Genomic DNA, 23,705 nt, shown 5'->3' with positions numbered 1-23,705 from the left:
GACCAATGACATGAGTCTTAATCCAGCCAAGATGGATTAGCAGGTGGATCTTCTGTCCACGTGAATGTCATGCAATCTGCTCTCGACAGGGTGAGACTCATTCTGAAAGGTCCATAGACTGAGTGTCTTCCTGGATCTACTGCTGTCACTTGAGGGACAGGTGGCCCTGGTAGTGCAGAATGCTTTAGCTTCTGTTTTTTGTTACAAAAAAGTTAAAAACCAAAAGATTGTAAGTCACTTGCAGTGTAAAAGATCCACTGGGATGAAAGAATTTGGATATGGCAGATCTCAATGGGTGCTCAGCCGGTGGATCTTAAGACGGTATGACTTACACTAGCATAAGTTCCCCCCAGAAGGGGGCATTCTGGAGATGTGGCAGAGCAAGGAGAGACTTACACCTCTTCCAAACACATTCTGGCTCAGTCAAGTGACCCAGCAGCCCAGCCAATGTAGCTGGCAAAGAGTGTCGTATTCCTTCTGAACTGAGTTTGGAATAGGGGTAACTTTTGCCACTGTAACATGCCAGCATTATTTATGCTAGCTTTCTATAGTTAGGATTGCTCCATTAGAGACTTTTGTAGTAAGCAACTAATAATTTAAATCCAACACTAGTAGCCCGATCCAACACTAGGAGCTCACTATACTGAGGTGCTTATTTTGTTTGGGGACAGAGTGCATAAATCAAATAGTGAATATGAATATTCCAGTGCTGGAGAGGAGTGAGACTAACACATATACAAGGAATAAAAGCTGATATCATTAACCATGATGGATAAAAGAGATTTGCTGCGGTGGTTGCTGCTGCTACTGTATGTCTTTATTTTCAATGGCTATATGACCACACTGGATTGATAAGCCTCTAAGCAAATAAGCAAAATCTGCACAGCTATAGGGGCAGAAAATTGTACCAATTGTGAGCAGTGAAGTCATGGCCATTTCTAGGTGCCTGTGACATCTGTACAGCCTCATTCCACGCAGCACGCCAAATCAAAACAAGAAAGCAAGGGGATGGGTTAGGCAGGTGGGGGCCAGAGAGAAAATATAAAATTAATGCTTTCTATTGGGAACAGCACTGAGGAGAAAGCCTGCCTGGATTCTCTGCAAATATGAGTAAGATCTACATATTTATTGTGCAATAAAATTATTGTTTGCAAAAGGCTATGGAATATAGCCTTGGGCATGCTTAGCATGAGCATAAGCATAATTTCACCTGGGTGCTACCTCTTAAGGTAGCTACAGTCTTTCCTAAGAAATGTGTTTCATGTGTCATTATCTTTTCAATATTTTGGAAGTAGAAGGCACTGGTTGCAAAATTAAGTTAATGCACCACTTTAAGCCTAATATAACTTTAACCTTGGTGCATCACTGCAATATCCAGTAATAGGTATACTTTTTCTGATTTATCTTATGTAAACTTGGCCTTTCGATAGAAGAGATGGAAAACCTTGACCAAACCAGACTAACACAAAACACCATCCCCAGCTGTAAAATGTCAACAAAGGCCCCAGTACTAGTTTTAATAGCAAGAACATTTCAGTTTTGCATGACTCTTTGCATTACTTTCCCTTCCTTATCTCTTCACTTTAGGATGCAAAATTCTTAGCAAAGCCATTTAGTTTCCTTTTCTCTCTTTCCTTCTGCTGTTACCATCTCATAGTTACTATTTTTATTTGTAGATCACTGTACAGAAATGCAGAAAGAGAAGAAGAGCTAAAAAGAACAGAAATAAGGTAACAGAAAATGGCTTAATACATGAATTTCAATCAACTGAGGGCTGCTCTGGAAAATTGCTACATCCAAATCCCAATCTCTAAAGCTTTCTTCAAATTCAGAATATAGGGATAAAATTTGAAAGAAATAAAAGTGTCACAACCTCCTTAAAATATGTAATTCAATCTTCCATATCAAACTGAGCAGTGGTAGGATTTGAATTATGCCAGATGTTTTCTACTGCCTTACATAGCATGCTAATGTGCCCATCTTTATTAAGAATACATATTAAATGATGCCAGAATACCAACCACGGGTGGGTGGGAGGATATTACCCACAAACATTAGCTGAGGCTTAAACTTTGACATTGAAAACCAAGCCTTCACACTTTCATGGAAACCTCTCTCTATTAATTCCTAAACTTACTGTGCTATCCTGACTTTGGCATGTAAAGATGCTTTGATTTTGCAAGTTCTACATATCAAATGAGTGCTGGATTCCAATGTTCAAATTATGGGGGGAAGGGGGGGACTTAAGGAAAACCTCACATTTTATCCCTCAACCCCCCACCCAGCTTTTAAGTCAGTCATACTCCGCTCTGTAGCTTTCTACAGTGTTGTAGTAGTAGTAGTAGTAGTAGCTAAGATGAGTTTCACAAAATATAAGGGGGTCGGATCCCCTGTGACTTGAGCATTGTTGGGTTCTAAAGTAGTTCAATCTATAATAATACAGGCAGTTTCATTTTGTCCACTCAACAGAGTTAAACTTTCATGTATCTCTTGAAGCGTTATGACTACCCAAACTCAAAAGGCCCACTTTTTTCTTGTATTTTGTGACTGCATGGAGGACAAACACAACGAGGTTTCCCTAGAACAGGGGTGGGGAGCATGTAGCTCTCCAAATACCGCTGAACTAATTTACAAAATCCCCTGACCTCTGGTTGTGCTAGCCAAGACTAATGAAAGTTTGAGTACAGCAACATCTGGAAGGCCACAGATCCCACATCCTAGCCCTAGAGCACCTGTTGAAGTGGAGCTGAAACCTAATGAGCATCTTAATCTGAGTAACTGATTATGGCAGTTACAAGATATTCAGAAGCTAACAAGATCAGAAAGTTGTACTCAGTTGTCTCTCTCCATTAATGGGCAGTACTCTGCACTAGCAGAGGTTTTCATGAATGGAAGGGAAGCAGTTTTCATTATCTTCTGGGGGCCACCTGCCCCATAAACCTCCACAATCCTTTGGAGCAGACCAGGGAAGGTCTACGGACTGCAGAGAGATGGGGGGAAATCAGCAAACAATGCCTGCCCCCATTCCATTAAAGGAATCCTATATTGGATTAAAGAGTCTTTGGTGAGTGGAGGGACACAACTGAAAACAAACCTATTTACCAGAAATTCTCCAAAAAACACACACCACTGAAGTGAAATAGGAGGTGAATTTCTGGGGGAAGCAATACATTCATGTGATGTGTGTACATGTTTGGTGGATGGATATTTAACAAAACACTCTAGGCTTGAAGGCTGATGGCTAATCAGAATTAAATCATTACCGAAAGCTCAGAACATTATGTAAAAATGTGCAACAGACATCAACTGGAATGACAATGAGCTCACTGTCCTAGTGCTTTATTTATAAAACCAATGTGCTTAAGAATCTAGCAACCTTTGTCAAACCTGTTATAAGTAGAATGTGTTCATGTGCATGTGTGCACGCCATGCTAAATCAGCAGGAAAGTCCTCTTTCTTTGGATCAATTTTTACTACTGCCTTCTGATAGTTTGGGAGATTTCATGAATAATACAATACCTAGAGAATGAATGACTATGGCTCTTAACACAGAACTTGCGTCCTATAGGAATGCTGCCTGTTGATTTTATCTTTTGCAATACCCAGCAGTGCAGAAAAGATACTGATGGTGTTCCTGATTTGGCTATTCTTGGCTGCTTCAACAATGAGGCTACAGATACAGTTATGTAAGTTAGAGCAATCCTCAAGCTGCATATTTCATGAATGAGATGCAGAGGCTCTTAGCTCAGCAGCATAAAAAACAGATTGGAGGAACATCTAGTGCAGCCCACTAGAACATAAAAGTTATGCAATCTGATTGTGTGTAAAATGTGTTCATTAGTTGGGTCTTACAACCATGGAGCTATTTATCATGAGGAAACGAAGGTACAGAGAAGTGATGAGATTTGACCAAGGTTGTGAGTCCAGAATTTCCAATTCCAATCCAGCTATCATGAGAAGGGTGGATTTCCCTCCCTTCTGAGTAATAAAAAATTACCACCCACACTCTCCAAAAACAGACAGTGTTGCAGATCAAGCTATGGGTTAGATCAACTTTAATTCAGCAACAGCCTGTGCTAAACTGGCAGAATAGGCAACTGGGCTCACATACCAGGAGGATACTTTCACAGAAAAGAAAACTTTTCCCCAGATAGGTATGCAGAATCCATAAACGAGAAGCAACTGCCAGGTGTCAGTGAAGGCATTCACTCTGACTCCACTAAGGCTGTGTCCAACTATCTTGAGCAAGAATTTCTCCTTACTTTATTGATTCAGTAATAATACGTAATTGTTCCTAAGGCTTCTGTGTGACAGGATCTGTTCTCCTCCTGCCACTAGATTGCTGAAATATATCACATATGCACTGTCTTTAATTCACTGCATCACTGTGCATCTGGGAAGGGCTTATAGAACTTTGAAATATTTCCCCTTCTAACTCTACAATTCTATGACTCTAGGTTATGAACATTCTGGCATGTCCTGTGGATATCATATAGATATAGATATATATATATACTACTCCAGAGTTTGGGTGGGGGGGTGAATAGGTACAAGTAGAAGTGTAGGGGGCTGAAGAAGGGGGTCATATTATTGCAGTTTACCATAATACCAGAGCATCTAAAGAACCAAATTCTGAAGTCTCCACGGTCTCTTCAAACAGCAAACCTCTCAGGAAGAATTACTTACGTCTGTGGAGCTGGGGCTGGGCAGGGACACAGGATGAACAGTTGCGGGGAAAGAAAATGTGGTCTCTGTCTTTTCATTTTCAGGGGAGTCAGGATGACTGGACAGAGGGGATGTGGGGGTCAGAGCCCCAAACCCCAGCACCGTGTTGTATTTAGGTGGACGACCTACACATTAACAAAAGGGAACAAAAAGGGGAGGGGAAATAATCTTACATACCTTTGGCCAGTGCTCCTCATTGGCTAGCATGAAAAAAAGGAAGTGATGTAGTACAGAGAAGAAGTTAGTATTATAGTCACGAGTGAAAGAAAGCCAAGTCAGGACTGTAAAGTTATTTTTAAGACACTTAAAGGAGAATTGTGTAAGGAAGGATGGTATCACAAGAGAGAAAACACATGCCTTCAGAAAGAGCGCTACTCCCAATATATCTCTATAACCACACTAATGTCTTTAACTTTTAACTTACCACCCCCAAATTCCACTGGCAATGAAAAGCTGCCATGATTTCTACCACTCTAATTTATCACGGTATCTCCATCACATTGTTATGACCATTGGTAAATCACCCTCAGTGAGCCTAAGGTGAAACCTACATCTAAATACCACCTTTGTGCTAAGAAAAACTCACAACATTCCACAAATGCCAGAGAAAATTACGGCCTGCAACCCCATGAGATCTCTCTCAGCAAAAGGAGCTGTATGGTAGCCTAGGTGGGAGAAAGCCTCAACAAAGCAAATCTGCAAGTATGAAGAGTTAAGATAAAATCCTATCCTGCTGACTGTAGGAAGATATAACTCAACGATAAATTGTGCTATTATTCCAAGTGAAATCACAACACTGTAGGAGACACCAATCTTTGTCTTTTGCATTACCACTACTCTGATGATTGATGAGAGGCATATGCTCAGAGAGGAATATATATATATATAAAGATATTTAAGCAGTCAATAAGTGAAGCTAGAGACTGAGAAAAGAGGCAGGAAGATCAAATTAAACATGCATAGTAATCATTATCTTCAGTAAATGGCACCTAACAACTCTGATGGAAAGTGGCACTGAAGGCCAATGCCCTCTGTGTGTTGAGGGACAGAAAGCCAACATCAGTGCAAAAAAACCCAGTACATCCAATTTTGCTTCAGGTGAGAGACAAATTATGCAAGGAAAGAAGGGCTCCTCTGAACATCTGATCTCCTGGGGAAATGCACTAATAGCTGAACTGAGCAGTTATGGCAGCAATTTTGGGGTAAAGTAAAGCCTGCTCAATATAAACTGCAATGAGACCATCACCTTATTTTCAAAATGCCAAAAGCTGCCAAAGACTAATAAATAATAATAATAATAATAATAATAATAATAATAATAATAATAATATCAGGCACTATCATTTTAAGCAAATTCAAATCAGTGGGCTAAACAGAAAGAGACAAATGCACTCTACTGATACTGCTGAGCTACCTAATAACTCACCCAAACACTCATGTGCATGAACACACGCATCCTACTAGGTACATAGTGCATATATCTTTTAACATTTGAAATATCAAGTATTATACAACTTATGTCCTCTGACCTGGCCATTTGTTTTTGAACAACAGGCCCAGGAGCAGAGGAAACATTAGAAAGCATTACAGAAAGGGCATTCAGTGCTCACCCATGGTATTTAGCACTGAACAGAGTCAAAATAAATTAATCTCAAAGCCAAGCTTAGTTCTACTGTGCAATTGGCTGGCTCTAAGAACACAGCAACCACCACATGAGAGCAGATCAGTAGTAACTTGTCTCAGACACAAAGCAGACATGCTTGGTGATGTATTAGCAACAACAAGCATTGATGATATAGTACCTTTCTGATTCCTGGCCATCAACATACATTCTCTGGTGATCTTAGGGTCACCCAAAGCATTGGGAATTAACTTAACCTCTCTTGAACTCAACCATGTCGATAGCTGTCACAACCTACTGAAGCAGAGGGCTTCATCTCAAAACTTCAAAAACTGTGCATCATCTGCTTCTTGGAGGCCAAACAACACTTAAAGGTTCAAGATGCAGGGAGAATGCAGAAACCTTCCCTCCTCAAGGAAAAGTGTTTCTGAGCAAACCTTCCACAGTTCACACCATCTCATTTTCAACTGGGCTCTCTTTCCTTTAATACTAGATATATTGTTCACAGTGGAAGCAGCACAGTTTAGATCAAGGGATAAAATAGATATCCCAAGTTCTTTTCTTGTTCCATGGATTGGCTGCCCCATGCTCTGCTTTACCTGCCTTACAGTTTTACATGGACAATTTCTAAAATACATCTCAGGGCTTATGTGCAGTTTGCCAGAGTTTTCCATTTGCAACATTACTCCTAACCCTTAACAGTTTACAGATACACACTAGGGCACATGAATAGATATGACCATGTTACTACTGCCTTTTTCGTTAGTATTTTAATCAATATTCGCCTTTGCTGGCATGGGTTAGTAACCTGTAAAGTGTGTGGGGGGGAGGGGAGTATGCAAATGGAAAACTAGCGAACTGCATGTGTAGCAGTCTAAACAAAGTCTGTACGTTGAAAATGGAAAAATGGCAGATTACTGGTGCCATTCCACAAGCAAGATCAAGAATTCAGAACCTTGAAATCTAAGGAGAAAATTGGGTGGGAAGAATTTTGCAAGCATCCCTGTAATAATTTTAAGAGTACCATGGTTGCCACACGATTTCATCAAATATCAAGTAACTCGCCTTTCAAAGAAACCTGAACATGTTCTTAACAGCACAAGAAATAATTTCATTTCATAAACAGTGAGTCCTAACATAGGACCAAACTCACTTAGTCACTACAAGGGAAAAGTCTCAGAATGGGAGCTCAGTTACCACCTTGGCACCCCCCTTCTAGTCTGCATGACGGGTTACATTTACTAATCTGGGTTGGGAATCTTTACTGGCCCAAGACAGTTTACAAACAGGAAATTCTCCCATTTATATCCTTATTCATTCCAGATTACCCCCAAAGCCTACCAACAAAAGATGCTTCTGTAGAGTAGCTGCCTACCAGGGTTACAGCATACCTACGATGTGTGTTCAGTACCACAAAACTATTTTCTATATTGTTATATTTCAGTCCAAAAGAAAGGGAAATAAACATACAAGGAGGTGCTATTATGAGACACCTACCTCGTTTACGTGTCCCAGGATGCATTGTGCTGTTCAGGTATGTGACTGCGCTCTTCTTGCGCTTTACAGAAGAAAGTAAGAAAGTAGTTAGTCAACTGTTTTGGCAAGTGAAAGCTACATCTACACACACACACACACACACACACACACACACACACACACACAGTGACTATATAAAAAATCTGGAAGAACACAAGTGTTGAGACCCATTGAAGCAAACAGGCTTTTGCACTTAAATCCATAAATTTCAGTAAGAATCAAATGTAGGTTTAACTTTCTTCAGATTATGTCCATTATCGTTTCAGTGTTTGGATACTACCCTGTAGAAAAGCTAGTCTTTCACACAATTACGGGCAATACTGATCCCACTTGTGATGAGAGAAATAATTCAATGCCAAGTCTGCAATCATGCCAGAGAAGAAGGAGGAGGAGGGAAGATATAAGGGAAAGAAAGCATAAAGTAGGAAACTTCTTTCCATTTATAATTGTCCTTCATGCTCTCTTGATGACAGTCCCACTGTCTAGCTTTGAATGTGATTGTTTTCATACACCTAGAATGCTGAAGCAATGAGCAAAATGCTTTTCAGCAAGTTATTTACTTATTTTATAAGCAAAAATTGTTACCTCAGGCTCAAAGACAGCTCCACTGTACACTGGATTTGCTGTTGTCCTTCGTTTCCTTTCTTGTCGCTTACTTTGTATTTCTTGGGGAAAGGGTAGAAATAAAAGCATTTGTAAAGGGCACAAAGACCTCAATATCTAATATGAGCAAGTTAGGAATCAGGAACTATGGTTTCTGAAATGCTCTATGCAAACTTAATTCTGAAGAAACATCCATATTATATAAATGGGTTGAAAGTAAAGAGGAAAGTGAAGTAATAGAAAGTAAATTAGCTAGAGAAAATGTTTCCTGCTCTTCCAAAAGCTGATATTTTTATCTTCCACATTCCGTGCCACACAAAATTTGTTCCTGGCAGCTTATTTCTGCCAGATTCAGGGAGTTGTTTGAAGACTGATTTATTTGCTTGACTTATATCCCAGTATTTCTCAATGCAATGAGCCAAAGGTGGATTACAACAACTTCATATCAAAATACTGCAAACTTTTTTAAAAGTACAAAACCATTTAAATATATTTAACCCAGGGGTGAGGAATCTCCAGGCCATGGGGGGCCGCTTTCCCCAAACCACACCCATGTGCCCCACACCTGACTTCATATGTGACAACAGGTGTGGGGCAGGTAGAGATGTGGCTGCGAAAGCACAATTGAGAGCTTAAAGCATGTTCCCTGTTGTTCAAAGTGGAACAGATGGAACTGCAGTGGGCTGATGGATCCGCTGTGCAGATGATATCTCTGCACAAAGTAGGCTTGGTGTCACTGCCCACTGAATTGGCAACACAGCTGATCCTTACAGAAAAGAGACTTGGAGTCACTGCCTTTCAGCTGGTGGGCAAAAACTTCAAGCCTCATGTTTTCTTTTGCAGCACGCTTTGTTGCACAGAAATGAAAAATTATTCACCTGACTTCATAGTGAGATCAGCTGATTGGCAGAGTTCCTGCCAGGGTTGAGGGAACCTAGGATCTAGCCTGCCAGTTAGAATAATTTCCCTCAGTTTAAACAATGTGCTAATTAATTGATAAAGGAAATTAAGTTATTTGAAAAATAGTACTGTGGTGGTTCTGATATTGAAGAAACCATATTTGTGGCCTTAGATCTCCTAGCCAGAAACCTAAAAATCAGACTAGCATTTAGGATCATCATTCTATTTGGTCATTTTTTCAAGTCCAGGAAACAACTCATAACCTTGAACAGAAAATATTTCATTTTTAAAACTGATATTTTAAACTTTGATACATGGGAAAGTATGCACTCTAAGCAGAAATATTTGAAACTTTTACATTAATTCCAGAGCTCTGGAATAATTTATGCAGCTCAATCCTAAACTTATTTACTTGGAAGTAAGCACCATTAAGTTAAATAAACTTTTTCCTTGATAGTGTGCAAAGATTGCAGCCATAGTCATTTTTCTTACCTTCTAGATGGTCATGTGTAACCAGTCCAAGAGACACCATGAAGGCAAGTTTCTGTATCAGAAAAGAAGAAGAAAACAATTCAATCAAATTAAAAGAGGAACGAAACTTCTTTTAATGTGAAATAGTAGCTAAAAAAAAAGCGATACAATTTTCACTGAGCAATTCTTCAAAAACATGCATCACCTGTATATCTCAAATGGCACTTCATAAAATGAAGCAAATAACAGCACTATGTATCTTTATACAACTTGCATATCCCTAGTTCAAAGAGGAGGGTTGGCAAGCTCATCTCTATGGATCTATGAGACTGAAGGCAGCTCCACACTTTACACAGAAGTCTTTATGCAGCAGGTACACTAGTTTTTTCTACAGCAACCTCATAAAGGCTGGACAACATAGATGCATATATGTGATTCCTAAAGCCTGACTAGGCCAGGGCTCCCAGAAGCATGGACTTGGTAGTTAAAAGATGAAGACACAATTGCACCTGTGACAGCTGAATTACAATACATCAAGCACATTGCTATCACTTGTGGACTGACCTAAGACGAAATATTTGTTAGCATACTGAGTAAGATAATTAGCAGCTTGGATGTCTGTATTACCAACAACTGCTTTGTGAATTACCACTGCTAATTAGATACACTGTCTGTACTTCTCTGCATTTCAGCTTCCTCTGACCACTATTTACAAATAGCCCCCAACTCTGCACCTAACAGTTCAGCTGCACCCTAGGCCTTTGCTGTCCATTCAAAACTCATTTGAAAAATTAAAAAAAATCCCTGTGTAAACTTGCATGTGTATCAGATATATTGTAAAATTCTCATGATTTTATGGTTTATCATTTTGTAAATTGCTTTGAGGTTTGTTTGTTTTTACAATCAAGCAATGTATAAATGAATAAAATAATAAATAACATTATACTTTATGAAAATAGAACATAGTGTGATTTGAATTATGAAAGGCATAGTTATCTAACTGAAGATTACTCGAAACCTGAAAACATGGAAGCCTTCCAGCACAAGCAGGGATTTCTGAACTGTCCAGATGATTGCTGCATAAGCTTGTTTGCTCAGAACATCACAGCTGTATGTATCTATTTTAAAGAGACAGCCAAGTTATGCTATTCTTAGACTGCTATAAAAAGTTTTAGGGCATGAGAACCGTGAGATTCAAAAAGCAGTAGTTCACTTTCATCTCATCTCGCACAACTGTTCAGGTCAAGTATTTGCAGTCTATGATTTCTTAACTCCATGAACCATGTTTTAGAATTCAAGAGACTAGACCTGTGTGACGATGTTTGGCCTCATTCCCTTTCACTGTACATAAATCACATGGACTGCAAAAGAACAGCCACAGTGGAGCAAAAAAGTATTTCAGATTCTGACAATACTAAGTAAATTACCGTATTTTTCGTCCTATAGGGCGCACCGGCCCATAGGACGCACCTCTTTTTTGGGGGGGAAATGAATAAAAAAAAATTATTCCCCCCCCCAGCCGCGGCTGCCGCCCCAAGCCTTGCGCACACCTGCCCGCCGCGCGCGCAAGGCTTGCAGACACTTGCCCAAAGCACGGGGAGGGCTCCGCGTGCTTCGGGCAGCAGGCTGCCACCCCAAGCCTTGCGCGCTCAGCGGGACCTCCCGCCGGGCGCGCAAGGCTTGCAGACACTCGCCGGGGCTGCAGGCTGCTGCCCGCAAGCCTTGTGAGCCCGCGGGAACTCCCACCGGGCTTGCAAGGCTTGCGGATAGCTTCCTGAAGCCTGGAGAGCGAGAGGGGTCAGTGCGCACCGACCCCTCTCACTCTACAGGCTTCAGCGAAAGCCTGCATTCGCCCCATAGGACGCACACACATTTCCCCTTCATTTTTGGAGGGGAAAAAGTGTGTCCTATGGGGCGAAAAATACGGTAGTAAAAAGTGAAGTCTCTTGGCTCATTTAATATCTTCTCCCTGTGCAGAGGGGAAACCAAGATCTCCCCCTTAAAAAAAAATCAGAATTTTGATGGTAGAATATTGTCTAAATGGGCCCCGAGGGAGATTCGCTAGTTCCAGTTGATTTTGTGTGTTGCTCAAGCTGCCAGAATCCAGGTTTCTTAGCTTGCGCTTTCTGAAAGATTTGCAGGGTGATAGCTATGTTAGCCTCTTGCAACAAAAAGAAAAAGAAAAGAAAAGAAAGAATTGTGGCACATTGAAGACTCACAAATCTATTATGGTGGAAGCTTCTGTGGACTACAGTCCATTTCATCAGAAGTGTTTTTCTGAGTTGCAGGTATTCTTGGAAAACAAGCTGTCTGAAATGCTATTATAACTCCACTCACCCAAGGAAAGAATAAACTCACCCAATCTCTCTTTTCTAACAGCTGGGGGAACCTTCACACACTTACTTAAATGTGTCATTGTCCCACAGAAAACAAAATAAATTCACAGGCATTTATGTTATTTATAATGTGTTATTTTCAAACTTACATGATGCAAATGTTCAGGAGCTTGATTAAACAAAAACCCTATTTGTTGAAATGGATGGTTACCAGAGAGCTGTAGCTTTATTGTTAAATTTGTATAGGTATTAAAACATGTACCAGTCCAATAGATCTACTATGTGAATATAATTTGGGTCTTATTATTTGTTATACAAACCATAATTATGAGATTTTTCACAGGGTGTATGTTCATCTTTGGTGTTTCATAACAGGAAAGGTTATGAAGGGGCAGCATCATGAAAGGCCTGGGAAGGGAGGGCTGGAGACATTTGGAGCACCTTCAAGCCGAGGTGTCAGGACACGCTCAGCTTCCAGGAAAGGCGTGTGTGTGTGTGTGTGTGTGTGTGTGTGTGTGTAGGATGAGTGTATTGGGCATCCTTGCACAAAATCTCTTGGGACATCCTTAAGCCCCCATGCTACCTTTGCAAAGGGGAGGGGCAGTCAAGGCGCCAGCGAATACAACTTTTCCTTAGCCAAACAAGGCCAACCGAAACATGTTCAAAATGTGCCTGTGGGATTGGAGAAGTTGCCGTGCGTGATGCAATCTGAACACTCAAAAGAGCTAAGGGCAATTTGGGATTTCTATGTATATAGCACAGTAGAGCGAGCTGGAAAAGCCACTGTTCAAGCCTTACCTTAGACAAGAACTTAAAGCAAGGCTAGATTCTTTCAGCCTCCTTTCTGGAATATGGGGCCTCCATTACAGGGTTATTGCAAAAGTTACTAAGAAAACATGAAGCACTTTGAACACCCTTAAGTGCTACATACATGCATCATTCTAATAAGGTCAGGAGCTTTTGCATTCTTTCTTCCAGCCCTGAAAATATTTGGTGAACAGGAATTTGTGGCTAGATATGGCATTCCTCAGACATATAGACCTCTTCATTGCAGCAATAACACTGTGAAGAATGTGAATCTCTTTTAAGAGGAAAAGCGGCATTAAAATGTAGATGAAAATAAGCATTTCTAAAGACAAATTTTTTAAAAAAATCTGCCCAACCCCACAAAAGGATATTGTAGATATTTGTACTAGTACCTGTGGGTTTTCTTCTCGTTTTGGTTTGGGTGGTGCAGGAGGAGCAACTGTATGAATCTCTGTTGGCTTCTCCTCTGTTTCCGCTTGGGGCTTGATAGTCTGAAAGGGAATCAACAGCAAGTGAACACAGGTTTCTTAAATTCCTAAACAAACAAAATCAGCGGCCAGTGTTTTTCTTTACCAAAATGAAGAAACGGATGGAAAGGAATCCGAACAATACACTAAATACTTTCCCCAAGAGCTCCTTTAAAAAGTGTGGTACATTTTAAGTAGTGAAAACACAATCTCAAATAAAAATTACTATTTAGAACATCAAGGGTACAACTGCAACACTTAAGTAGCCCAATTCAGCAACTAGATCATGTAATAATAATAACTTTGCATCTAAGCTGTGGATAAGAGGGGCTACGTATAAGAGAGACCTGGAAAACAGAATAACTACAGATGGGGTGACGTTTTGTGGAATAACATTCCATGAAAAGCTTGTCCAGACAACAATCTGTCTGAGAGATGCACCTTGCATCTCTCTCATTCATTATTCACTATAACAAGAATTTGCCTGAAGATAAGTTCTCCAGAATTCCCAAGTGCTGGGTTTTCCTGAAACTCATTCCTGCTTAGTGATGTCATAATCCCCTGCATATTGCATCATAAGTGCCTGCCCAATGATTCCCACTTTATGACATAGCTGTGACGTCACAAAATTAGATCCATCTGTTCTAAGATGACAAATATGTTTTCAATGTGTTTACTCAGAAATAAGAGAAACATAAAGAAATAACTTGAACCATATTGTTTGAAATTGTGAATTACTTTGAATTACTTCTTGGTCCCATTTACTAGACTGTGTGATCCCACTTGCTTGTTTGGATGAACCACAACTAACACTATAACTGCAGTTGTGCTGGAAGAGCAGAGGGGGGAACTCAAGAATCTAACACTAAACTATGGTTTGTGGTTTGCGCAAACTAGACCAATGGTTTGACAAGTGAGGATGAAACCTTGTTTCTTAATTGTTTTATTTGAAATTATGGTGGCCACTTTGGACATCTCCCTTAGAAAATAAAAGTAGGAGGGTGTACCTTTTATTATAAATAAATACGTGTGTGTGTGTGTGTGTGTGTGTGTGTGTGTTCCTAAGACTGGCAAGTGGAAAAGAGAGGTCTGGCTCTGTTCACACTTGAGAAAACTTTCTGCCTATTTACGACAAGAAAAGCCATGACCAGACTGGAAGCAGCCTTCCTCAGTACATAAGGGCTGAAAGGCGGTTTCTCTGCACTGGTACTATGTATAGGCTTCCACATTTAAGCACTAGGGTTTTTGCTGAAGGTCCTTGCTTCTATGAAACCTAGAGTTGTGGCCAGTCTTGGCACATTGCCACCTGTTGCAGTGCCATATCACCTTGCATATGCTTCAGAGTGTTTTGAAGAGAGGACGATAATGTAAGTTTTTGGGGGAAAGGTGACACACTTCTGTCTACTTAAAAAATAACCGCTCATGGCAAATTTGTCAAGCTTATAAGACTGAAACCAAGCAAGCTTTTGATCAGTAGACTCAAAGGTCAGTTTAAAGTGCATTTGCACAAAAAGGCCTACATCTGATAGATGGAATTAGAGGAAATTCTCAAATGTCCAGCGTTATAAACTACTTACAAAAGGTTAGCTGAAACTGATGGTAATTAAGTCATCTGCATGTCTGCTTCATCATAAATGTCAGCAAGATTATGGATAAATATTATTTGATGGTTAATGTTTTATGCTGAAGCAGCAGAAAAAGCACAAAACGAGTAAATTTTAATTATTCTGATGTACTATATATAAAATCACAAATTAACTGCTCACTCATTATGAATTATTGGTACATTCCCAATCCCTGTCTGAGGAACAAGGTATTATCAACCATCCCTATTCACACATTGTATCTCATGATTGGCATGAGACAGAGAACAGTGCTGTGACTTGCTGGCTTGTCCACCAGCGTCCTCTCCTGCCAACCCTGCCCCATCCATACACTGCAAGAAACCTCTGAACAGGAGAGCCTACCCTATATGTGTATCCACCCCCTGTGATATAGAATCCAGTGAAATCAGGATTATAAATTTGGGATGCAGGAAAATTTCACTTGGCCTGCATTTTTAAGCAAATGCACCTCCCAAACTAAATAAACAGATTGAAACAAAATTATACTTTGGATTTTGCACTTCTCCAAATTTTGCAATATCGTTCTTGGCTCAAAAAAAAAGTGTCAAAATGCGTTAAAAAATGGGAATTTGCTTTAGGATAAAATAGGCTTTCCAAACGCCAGTTTGGAAAATACACAACTAAATGCATATTTTGATATTAAAATACATATTTATGTATTTAAATGCAGAGTTTTGGACAGTCTTTTAAAAACTACTCAGCTTAATATGGAAACAGGATGGACTGCACCTATGAGCACACACAGGAAATGGACACAGGCTGGAAATTGACTGATCCACCCATCCCTATTCCAAATTGTGCAGGGAGCCTGCCCAGGTTTCTCCAACATATGGACAGTCTAAGTGGCGGTGGAAGGGGATGGGATGGCTGGTATGAAAGGGCTAGTGGGCACAGCCCTGCTCTCGGTCACACAAGATTGCTAACCACAGGAGAGGCAATGAGAGGACAGGTCTTATGTTATGGTTAATTGCATTTGTATCTCCATTAATTCTATTGACTTTAGGAGAAGGAAACGATTCACAGTTTAAACTACTAATACCTGTTTCTCAACATTTGGTTTGCTGATTTGTAGAGTCTGAGGTCCAGCAAGCCTGGTACCTGGGGCTGCTATAACAATGCTGGTGAGTTGTGCCATTGGAAAAGTTTTGGCTATGGTTGCTGTTTGCCCATTCACTACACGGACTGGGTGTATGGAATTCTGAGAGGAAGGTAAGGAGGTGGGTGTGAATTTTGTTGTCAGCATCACAGGCCTCTGAATAAGCTGAGGAGCAGCGAGCATAGGAGGAGGTGGGGCAGGGGCGATAGGAATGTTGTTCTGGGCAACAGGTTTAGGTCGAACCTACATAAGAGAGAGAGAAACCCATATCAGACTACATGCATAGATAAGATATAGTACTTAACACATAACTTATGGCTGTGCCAACACATATACCTCAGATTGCAGTAGTGTTTGTATTATATAGTGCTACACATCTGCACTGGAAAGAACTACAGTAGGCCCAAAACTTACACAATTGCAGCCTTGCGTACTTCGCCAAAAAATAAATAGAAAGCAGTGGGAGACTGGAAAAAACCGTCAGGAGGGGCCACACAATCTCTCACAAAAGCTTCCAGAGCCCTCATGTGACCTTCCAAAGCCTGGAAAACAAGGCTATTTCAGCACCCAGTTGTCCTGCCATGGAAAGAGTTTTTAAGCCCTCTGCCTTACTTATAGGACTCTCAGAAGGTTGCATGAGGGTCCAGGAAGGCCCTGCAAGGCTCCCAAGATCTTGCCCGCTCAGTGCGCTGATATCAAGATGGGTAGGAATTGTTTGCAGAGGAAGGCAGTTCCAGGTTGGGTGTGTGGTTTCCTGACATTGAATGATTTTGTCTTTGCATGTAGACCCCTGGAATGTAACCCTCACGTACATTTCAGGCCTACCACACTTTTAAAACTGCCCCAAATCTTGTTTAATTCCAGCTATGACCGTTGCACTGTGTTCGCCTTCCACAGCCTACTGTCCTCCAGAGGTTTTGAACTACGATTTTCATTCTCCTTCATAATATCCTTCATGGGCATTGTGATTGTGGCTGAAGGGAATTGTGGTCCAAAACACTTGAAAGCTGCCAGGCTAGTGATGGCTGCACTATGCATTAACTGCTAGTGCGCAGATGTTAACCACACATTCTTGTACATTTCTACAATACTGCCATCATTTTGTATGTTACATTTTGTATGTTCATTTTGTATCTTCACATATTCAATGTTAATCATACTTTAAAACACAGGTGTCAAACACAAGGGCTGCGGGCTGAATCCGGCCCGCCAGACCTCATCATGTGGCCCGTGTAGCCGCTGCCGGCCACCAGCCTTCACCTTTTATTCTCGCTTTTTTTTTTTTTTGACACAAGAAAGCCGCCTCTTCAGCGCATGCGCGGCAGCCTACAAGCCAGAGAACGTCTGCCCTCTAGTGGCGCCGGCAGTTCTACACAGGAAAACTTCACTTTACATGCATTCAGGAAACCTCCACTTGTTTTTATATTGAGCGGACACATAGTCCTACAGATACAACCGGCCCTTTGAGGGTGACCAAACTGCTGATGCGGCCCCCGATGAATTTGAGTTTGACACCGCTGCTTTAAAAGGATATACTGGTTCTGGAAGCACAGGTCTGGAAGCACAACTTGCAATGCTATATTCTCAAGGAATACTGAGTATTGAGAGGAGTCTAAGCAGGTCATCAAATACAATTGCATTACCAAAATATCTTTGGATAGATCTGGGGGAATTCAAAGGTCTGTTAATTTGAAGTATTTCTAAAATCTAGGGTGTCTAAATTGGATACAAATGGCTATGCATTCTAATTTATTATTAGATCAACTGTGTTGGCAAGAGTAGCTAGTTTCTGAATTACACAGCCCTCTCCTCCAATCAGGGATTACATTTTTGAGCCCATCTAACTTTCTTTGGGTTAAATGCAGGTGACTAGAGCATGGGATGGGCATAGTGCAGCAGTTAATATTTTCACGCTTTCTTCTCTTTCATAACTGGGTAATGATTGTTGACATTACAACTAGGAATTTGAATAACAACTACATTAAAAATCAACAGTGTGGGTAGGAGAAGAGATGTAGCTTCAATGAGATGCAGATGGCATCCTCTGAGAGAGAGAGCAACTAAATTAATTCTAGTAATTTAAAATACTGCAAACAATCTATTACATAATGCCTTCATCTTTGGGTAAAAGATCAGATTTTTTTCAAAAAGTTGCAGCTCAAGTTATTTCTAGATAAAATCTGCTCCTCTTTGGAAGAAAGGAGCAGGAAGCTAGAAACTATATTAATTAGATTACAGTTACGTTTTGCTTAGCAAAAAGGCTAAGGATTCACATTAAATAGGGGCTCTTTAATCAAAGAAACTATGAAAAATATTCAGCACTCAATAACCTTATAACAAGCAAGGCATTTCTTCATCAACTCGTCTTTAATTCAGTTCTTACAGAACTAGTGCAAGGTAGAGAGCTGACAGGGAAACAAAAATATGATAGCAAAGCTGGAGATTTAATCTGGAAAGCATATTAGGTAGTGTTCAATTATTACCAAGTATATGAAACATCTGGTGTTGTACTTCTTCCAATCAAAGTCACACTTTTAGGACAAACTCCCCACTCCTACCCCCTTTCCTCTTTTGGACAAACTCACCTGTGGAAGAAAATTTGGACGAGGTGTGAGTCTGGGAGGAGGGATGAACTGTGGCACTTTGATGGGCTGAGGAGGTGTAGCTTGAACCTGCTAACAATAAGAGTGGGGCAGGTGGGAAGGAAGACAAATTTCAAGCAAAGGGAATAGGTGTGATGAGCAACTTCAAAGCTATTCAGGCACAGCCTACCTTTCTCACAGTAAATAGATTCTTGCTCTTCAAGCCATTCTGAAATAAAATGGCATTTCATGGGCATAATGAAGCTAAGTATGCTTTTGTTTCACCAGCATGTAAAACCCAAGACCTCTACTATTTTTAAAAATATGCCCTTATCCTTGACATTTTTGAATTCTCCTCTTTGTTTTACGAGTCAAAGCGCTACAAATAACAACAAAGAATAATCAGGTTTGGCTGCCCATTCAAATGGAGCTGCACATGATGCTTAATTGTGCTAAGGCTTCATAACTTGGGGGGGATGTTTTGAAATATTTGATAAGAGGGCATAAACAATAATATTCAAAAATGCTGGAAGGATAAGTGTTAGGTACTAGATAAATTATTTAGTACATTAGGACTCTGGTTCTCTCTTAAATGTGTAGAACACTGTTTTCATATACAGTAATTTGCTTTGGGAATGAAATACTTTAGGGTATAAATGGATTTCGTTACAGCTGCAGCTCTGGATCAATTCTTATTTAAACAGCAAAACTCCGTTTAAATGCCTGGCCTCCCTCACAAGGATATATTTTCCACTCAAGTTACTTTTTACATTTCTGCGGGCTTCAACTGCTTAGTACTTTGTGAAACTGATTATCAGAGTTGCTAGTTAGTCACAAAAGCGCCCCTGAGAAAGACTGGTTCACAGGTTGAGGAAGATGCTGGCTAGATCCCGTCATGCAGGATGATGTGTTTGTGGATCCAGCAGCAGCAAAAAATAGACAACGTTGGTGAGCCTCATTAAAATAATTTTAATATAAGCAGTGAAGGGAACATACATTTAAAACCATAACCTACATAAGGTAAGTCCATGCATGGTCCTACATACCTTTATTGGCAAGCAGAGCATTGTAAAAAGTTGGAGTGAAGGTGCGTTGTCAATTATCTTTCAGCACACCAAGGAAAAATATGATATGATAGTAATCATTTGTTAAAGTAGTAAATTATTTTAAAAATTGAAACCCATTAGAGCAAAAGTATTTTCTCACATTAAACAAAGTTTCTCAATACCTGTATATGCCCCAAAGGGCATGCATCTCTGTTTCAACAAGGGAATTTTTAAAAAAATGGCTCACGTCCTTAGAACATTAGGCAACAAAGACCACTTACCAATGTGACTGTATTTTTTGCCACTATTTGAACTGCCTCTGTTCCTGGACCAGTGACTTTATTTGTTGTCTGGAGGTTGACTGGCGTGTTCTGTGCATCAGTGCTAAGGACAGTTTTCTGGTTGCTATTGATGGCAGTCACCATGGCAATTGTAGGTCTTGGACCCACAACGGAGGCAGGCATGGTTGCTGTTGCTGCTTTCAGGACAAGAGGTAGTGTCTTAGTGGTGATCATAGAAGCTGTAGTTACCGTCTTCTAAGAGAAACAAAAAACAAAAAACACTTTGGAACCTATTCATCGCAAACTGGACAGAGTTTGCTCTAGAAATTCACAAGTGAGAAAGCAGAAGCTGAAATGCAAGGGAAATGCAACTGGGAAGATTTAAAACACCGATTTCTTACCTGTCAAAGCTGTATGGAATCAGCCTACTCCTTTATAAATACTTTCAATAAACCTTCCACATATAGACGTGCAACCACACAGGAAACACCACGCCATGGCTTGCTTAATGCATTGGTGAACTGTGTGTGAAATCAATCATGTCTTGATAATACATGCTTTGGCGCATATAATGTCCCCATGTCTCTTGTCAATTCCATGTTCCCCAAACATTAGTGTACCTATACGATGCCATAGGCAGTGTCAAATGGGATTTGTTTTGAACCAGTGTTTGTAGGCAGTGGTCAAATGGATAAGAGTTAACAGGCTAATACTGAATCCAGGTAAATGGACATTTGGTTGCTAGGGAATTTAGGAGAATTTGCCTAGAAATGTCCTTGACAGAGTGTTGAACTAACTGTTCAGTAGCAGACAGGAGTCTGAGAACCTTGGCCACCAGCAGTTGTAATAGTGGGCACAATGTACTGGGCAGGAGCAGCAGGGTGTGTGTGCTTGTACTCAGCAAACATGGAACCAGGAACACTGAGGTGCAAAGTAGATGCAATGTGTACTTTAGCAGAATTTTCCAAGCATTTGATATTGAATTGAGTTTTTTTTGTTTTTGCTGTTGCTCTAATGTTCCTTTTTCATTATCAGATTTAATTGAATTGGTATTTTATGTAATTTTATATTGTTGAAACACCTTCAATTTCCTGCGATATTTCAAAGCTAAAGTATCAAGGCTAAAATGAGGGGCTTTCAGCATAATCAGTAAAAGCACATCAAAACTACATTTTAGCATCACTATTATGACAGTGTTTTCACTAGTTCTTATGATTTACACAACACATTCCACAACTAAAAATAATCAGGTCTGCTAAAATCCCTTATTGAAGAACTTATTGTGGTTGTTGCACAATGTGGAAAATGCTTTGTTTATAATTATTTCAAATGAGAAAGCACATATTTAGCTAGTTTTAAAGAAGACTAATTTGGAAAGCATTGCAGATTTCCGAGTAGACAATTCAGAGATGCATGTGTGTGTAACGTAAGTTATAACTTGGTTTTCTCTATACACATTAAAGGAACGGGTTGCAGATTCAGTGCTTTCTAAGAAACACCCTAATTGGATGCTGGCAAGGAAAGCGTAGAAGCAATTTCAATACAGTGTCGCTAGAGGGCTCTTTAGCATTGAACATAACTTTGTACAAATGCAGAAATGACCTGGAAGTTAATCTCAAAGTGCACAGCACAGAATACAGAGAAGAACATGAGTGTCCCTTTACAGTCAAAACTCTAGATAAAAGCAGACACCAGTAATTAAAAAATGACTCACAATCTACCTGAAAGATATACTTGTTAATGCACACTTTGCTCTCTCACATTTTAAATATTATTTTGCTTCAGTTACTTTAAAAGCACATCAAGTGGAAAAGTCAGATGAGAGTCCGACAATTCTGAATTCCTAGAGCAATATCTGAAGTGGTCCTAGTCAGTAATATATATCGACTTCCAGGTGAACAATTCCCATACAAAGCAGAGCCTTGCGAACTAAAAAGCAAGTATTCCACCAACTGTCCTGCAATTCTCTGTACAGACATGAATTGATGGTAGGATATTCATAGCAGGCCAATCCCGATCTTTCTCCTCTTCTGATGAAAGTGCACCACCCTATGAAGCTTTCTCTCTTCCCAGCTATGATCTAGCAATGCCCATTCCATCATGCTGAATGAAACCAAGGGAGAGACGGAAAGGAGGGGCAGCAGTTTTTTGCTTGCTTTCTGTCCTTGAACTACTTCCATTCCAGTTGGTTTTTATAAGAACTTTGTAACAACATACTAATGACCGAGTTGGCTTCCCACTTCGCCTTCCCACCAATTCCCATTCTCTTTAGTGTCACTTAGTTTAAGTTGTAAGCCCAAGGGCAAAGATTGATCTCTGTAAGCCTTTTCGGGGCCCTTTCTTCAGTTGAAGAGTGAGATAAAAGTGTATATATTAATAGCAATGATGCCCTGATATGCTGCTGTCCAAAAGGGCCAACACACTGCCTTACATGAAGTCAGACCACTAGTGCACTTAGCTTAGCATTTGCACTAACTAGCAGTGATTTTTCAAGCAATCCAGTTAGTAGTCTCTCCTGATCCTAACTTGGAGATGCCAGAGATTTCCAGGCAGGAGTCTTTCCCAACCCTAACTTGGAAATGCCACAGGTTGACTCTGGAACTTTGTGTATGTAAAGCATCACTGCTACTGAGCTGTGGCTCCCCAGATGAAGTTTCCAAGAACAGAACTAAATGAAATAAATGCCAAAAACAAATGCCTCATGTCAAGCTCCTCCTTTGTAACATCTTGTGCATGTGTCCAGATGTCATCACCCTGTGCACTTCCTTGCTTCTGCTCCATATATTTTGCTGCTGATAGGGAAACACAGTGTCATGGCATGTTACTGATGGGAAAGGGTTTTCTTTAACAAGGGGCCACCATTTCCAGTAAGATTTCCCAGTCTCTAGAGTATAGTCTCTATCATGCTGAGAACAGAAAGAGGAATAGTTGTTCCCTGTTGAGATGAGAGTTTACTTTCCTCTGCCTCATTATAAGCCATATATCAGAAGCTAGATTGCCAAATGTCTACACACAAATAACTTATTTTTTGCTAATTCAAGCAACTAGCTTTCTAAACTGACTATGTGATTCAAGCTTACTGAAATTGCAGCAAATGCCCTCAGCAATTATAGATGCAACTACATTAATCTCTGTTATTGTATTTGTGGGGAGAAGACAGTGGGGGGCAGTTTATGTGGATCCTTTCTATGTATTTCTTTGTTTATAGCCTGTTTGGTTTTATATTATTATTTCTTGTATTCTGTTTCATGCTGCTGAAACATATTGAACTAAGATCTCTGGACACTTGTAGTTCCCTAGTTAACAGCTTCTGAAGGCAATCATTTCCACAAAAAGAGAAAACTCAAGAAAATTCCACATTATTTTCCATTTCCTTACAGAAAATGCTGCAAGGTGGACTGTATTCTGATCCAGTTCTTAAAGCAAGAGTGTATACTCAGAGCACTTAGCACAGATTAGCTGTGCCTTAACTGTTAAAGACAACCTGGTTAACCTGATGTGCAGTGTTGCACATCAGTTCATCATGAGGGTCCTAAAAAAAACATAAAAAACTAAAGCATGCAAGATTCATATAATACTGTTACTTCAAAATCCAGCAATTGACTTAGC

The 23,705-nt window shown here is 40.1% G+C and overlaps 1 protein-coding gene across 7 annotated transcripts in view; it reads right to left on the bottom strand.

The window, feature by feature from the left end:
* Positions 1-23,705, bottom strand: part of PHF21A (PHD finger protein 21A) — a 135,220-nt gene that overhangs the window by 9,909 nt on the left and 101,606 nt on the right. For 3 of the 7 annotated variants that reach the window (XM_053387309.1, XM_053387262.1, XM_053387272.1), the window contains exons 7-14: positions 20,097-20,351; positions 18,773-18,862; positions 16,131-16,430; positions 13,392-13,490; positions 9,878-9,929; positions 8,468-8,547; positions 7,844-7,904; positions 4,687-4,850 (exon numbers count right to left, since the gene is read on the bottom strand). In XM_053387309.1, the coding sequence (XP_053243284.1) occupies positions 4,687-4,850; positions 7,844-7,904; positions 8,468-8,547; positions 9,878-9,929; positions 13,392-13,490; positions 16,131-16,430; positions 18,773-18,862; positions 20,097-20,351 (1,101 nt within the window). Of the gene's footprint in view, positions 1-4,686; positions 4,851-4,902; positions 4,926-7,843; positions 7,905-8,467; positions 8,548-9,877; positions 9,930-13,391; positions 13,491-16,130; positions 16,431-18,772; positions 18,863-20,096; positions 20,352-23,705 lie in introns of all 7 variants that reach the window. The other 4 variants (XM_053387291.1, XM_053387312.1, XM_053387300.1 and 1 more) reach the window with 3 other exon arrangements.

This window comes from Podarcis raffonei, chromosome 1 (genome assembly GCF_027172205.1).
Source record: "Podarcis raffonei isolate rPodRaf1 chromosome 1, rPodRaf1.pri, whole genome shotgun sequence".
In the NCBI taxonomy this organism is placed as follows: domain Eukaryota; kingdom Metazoa; phylum Chordata; class Lepidosauria; order Squamata; family Lacertidae; genus Podarcis; species Podarcis raffonei.
This window is presented reverse-complemented; position numbering and strand designations above follow the sequence as displayed.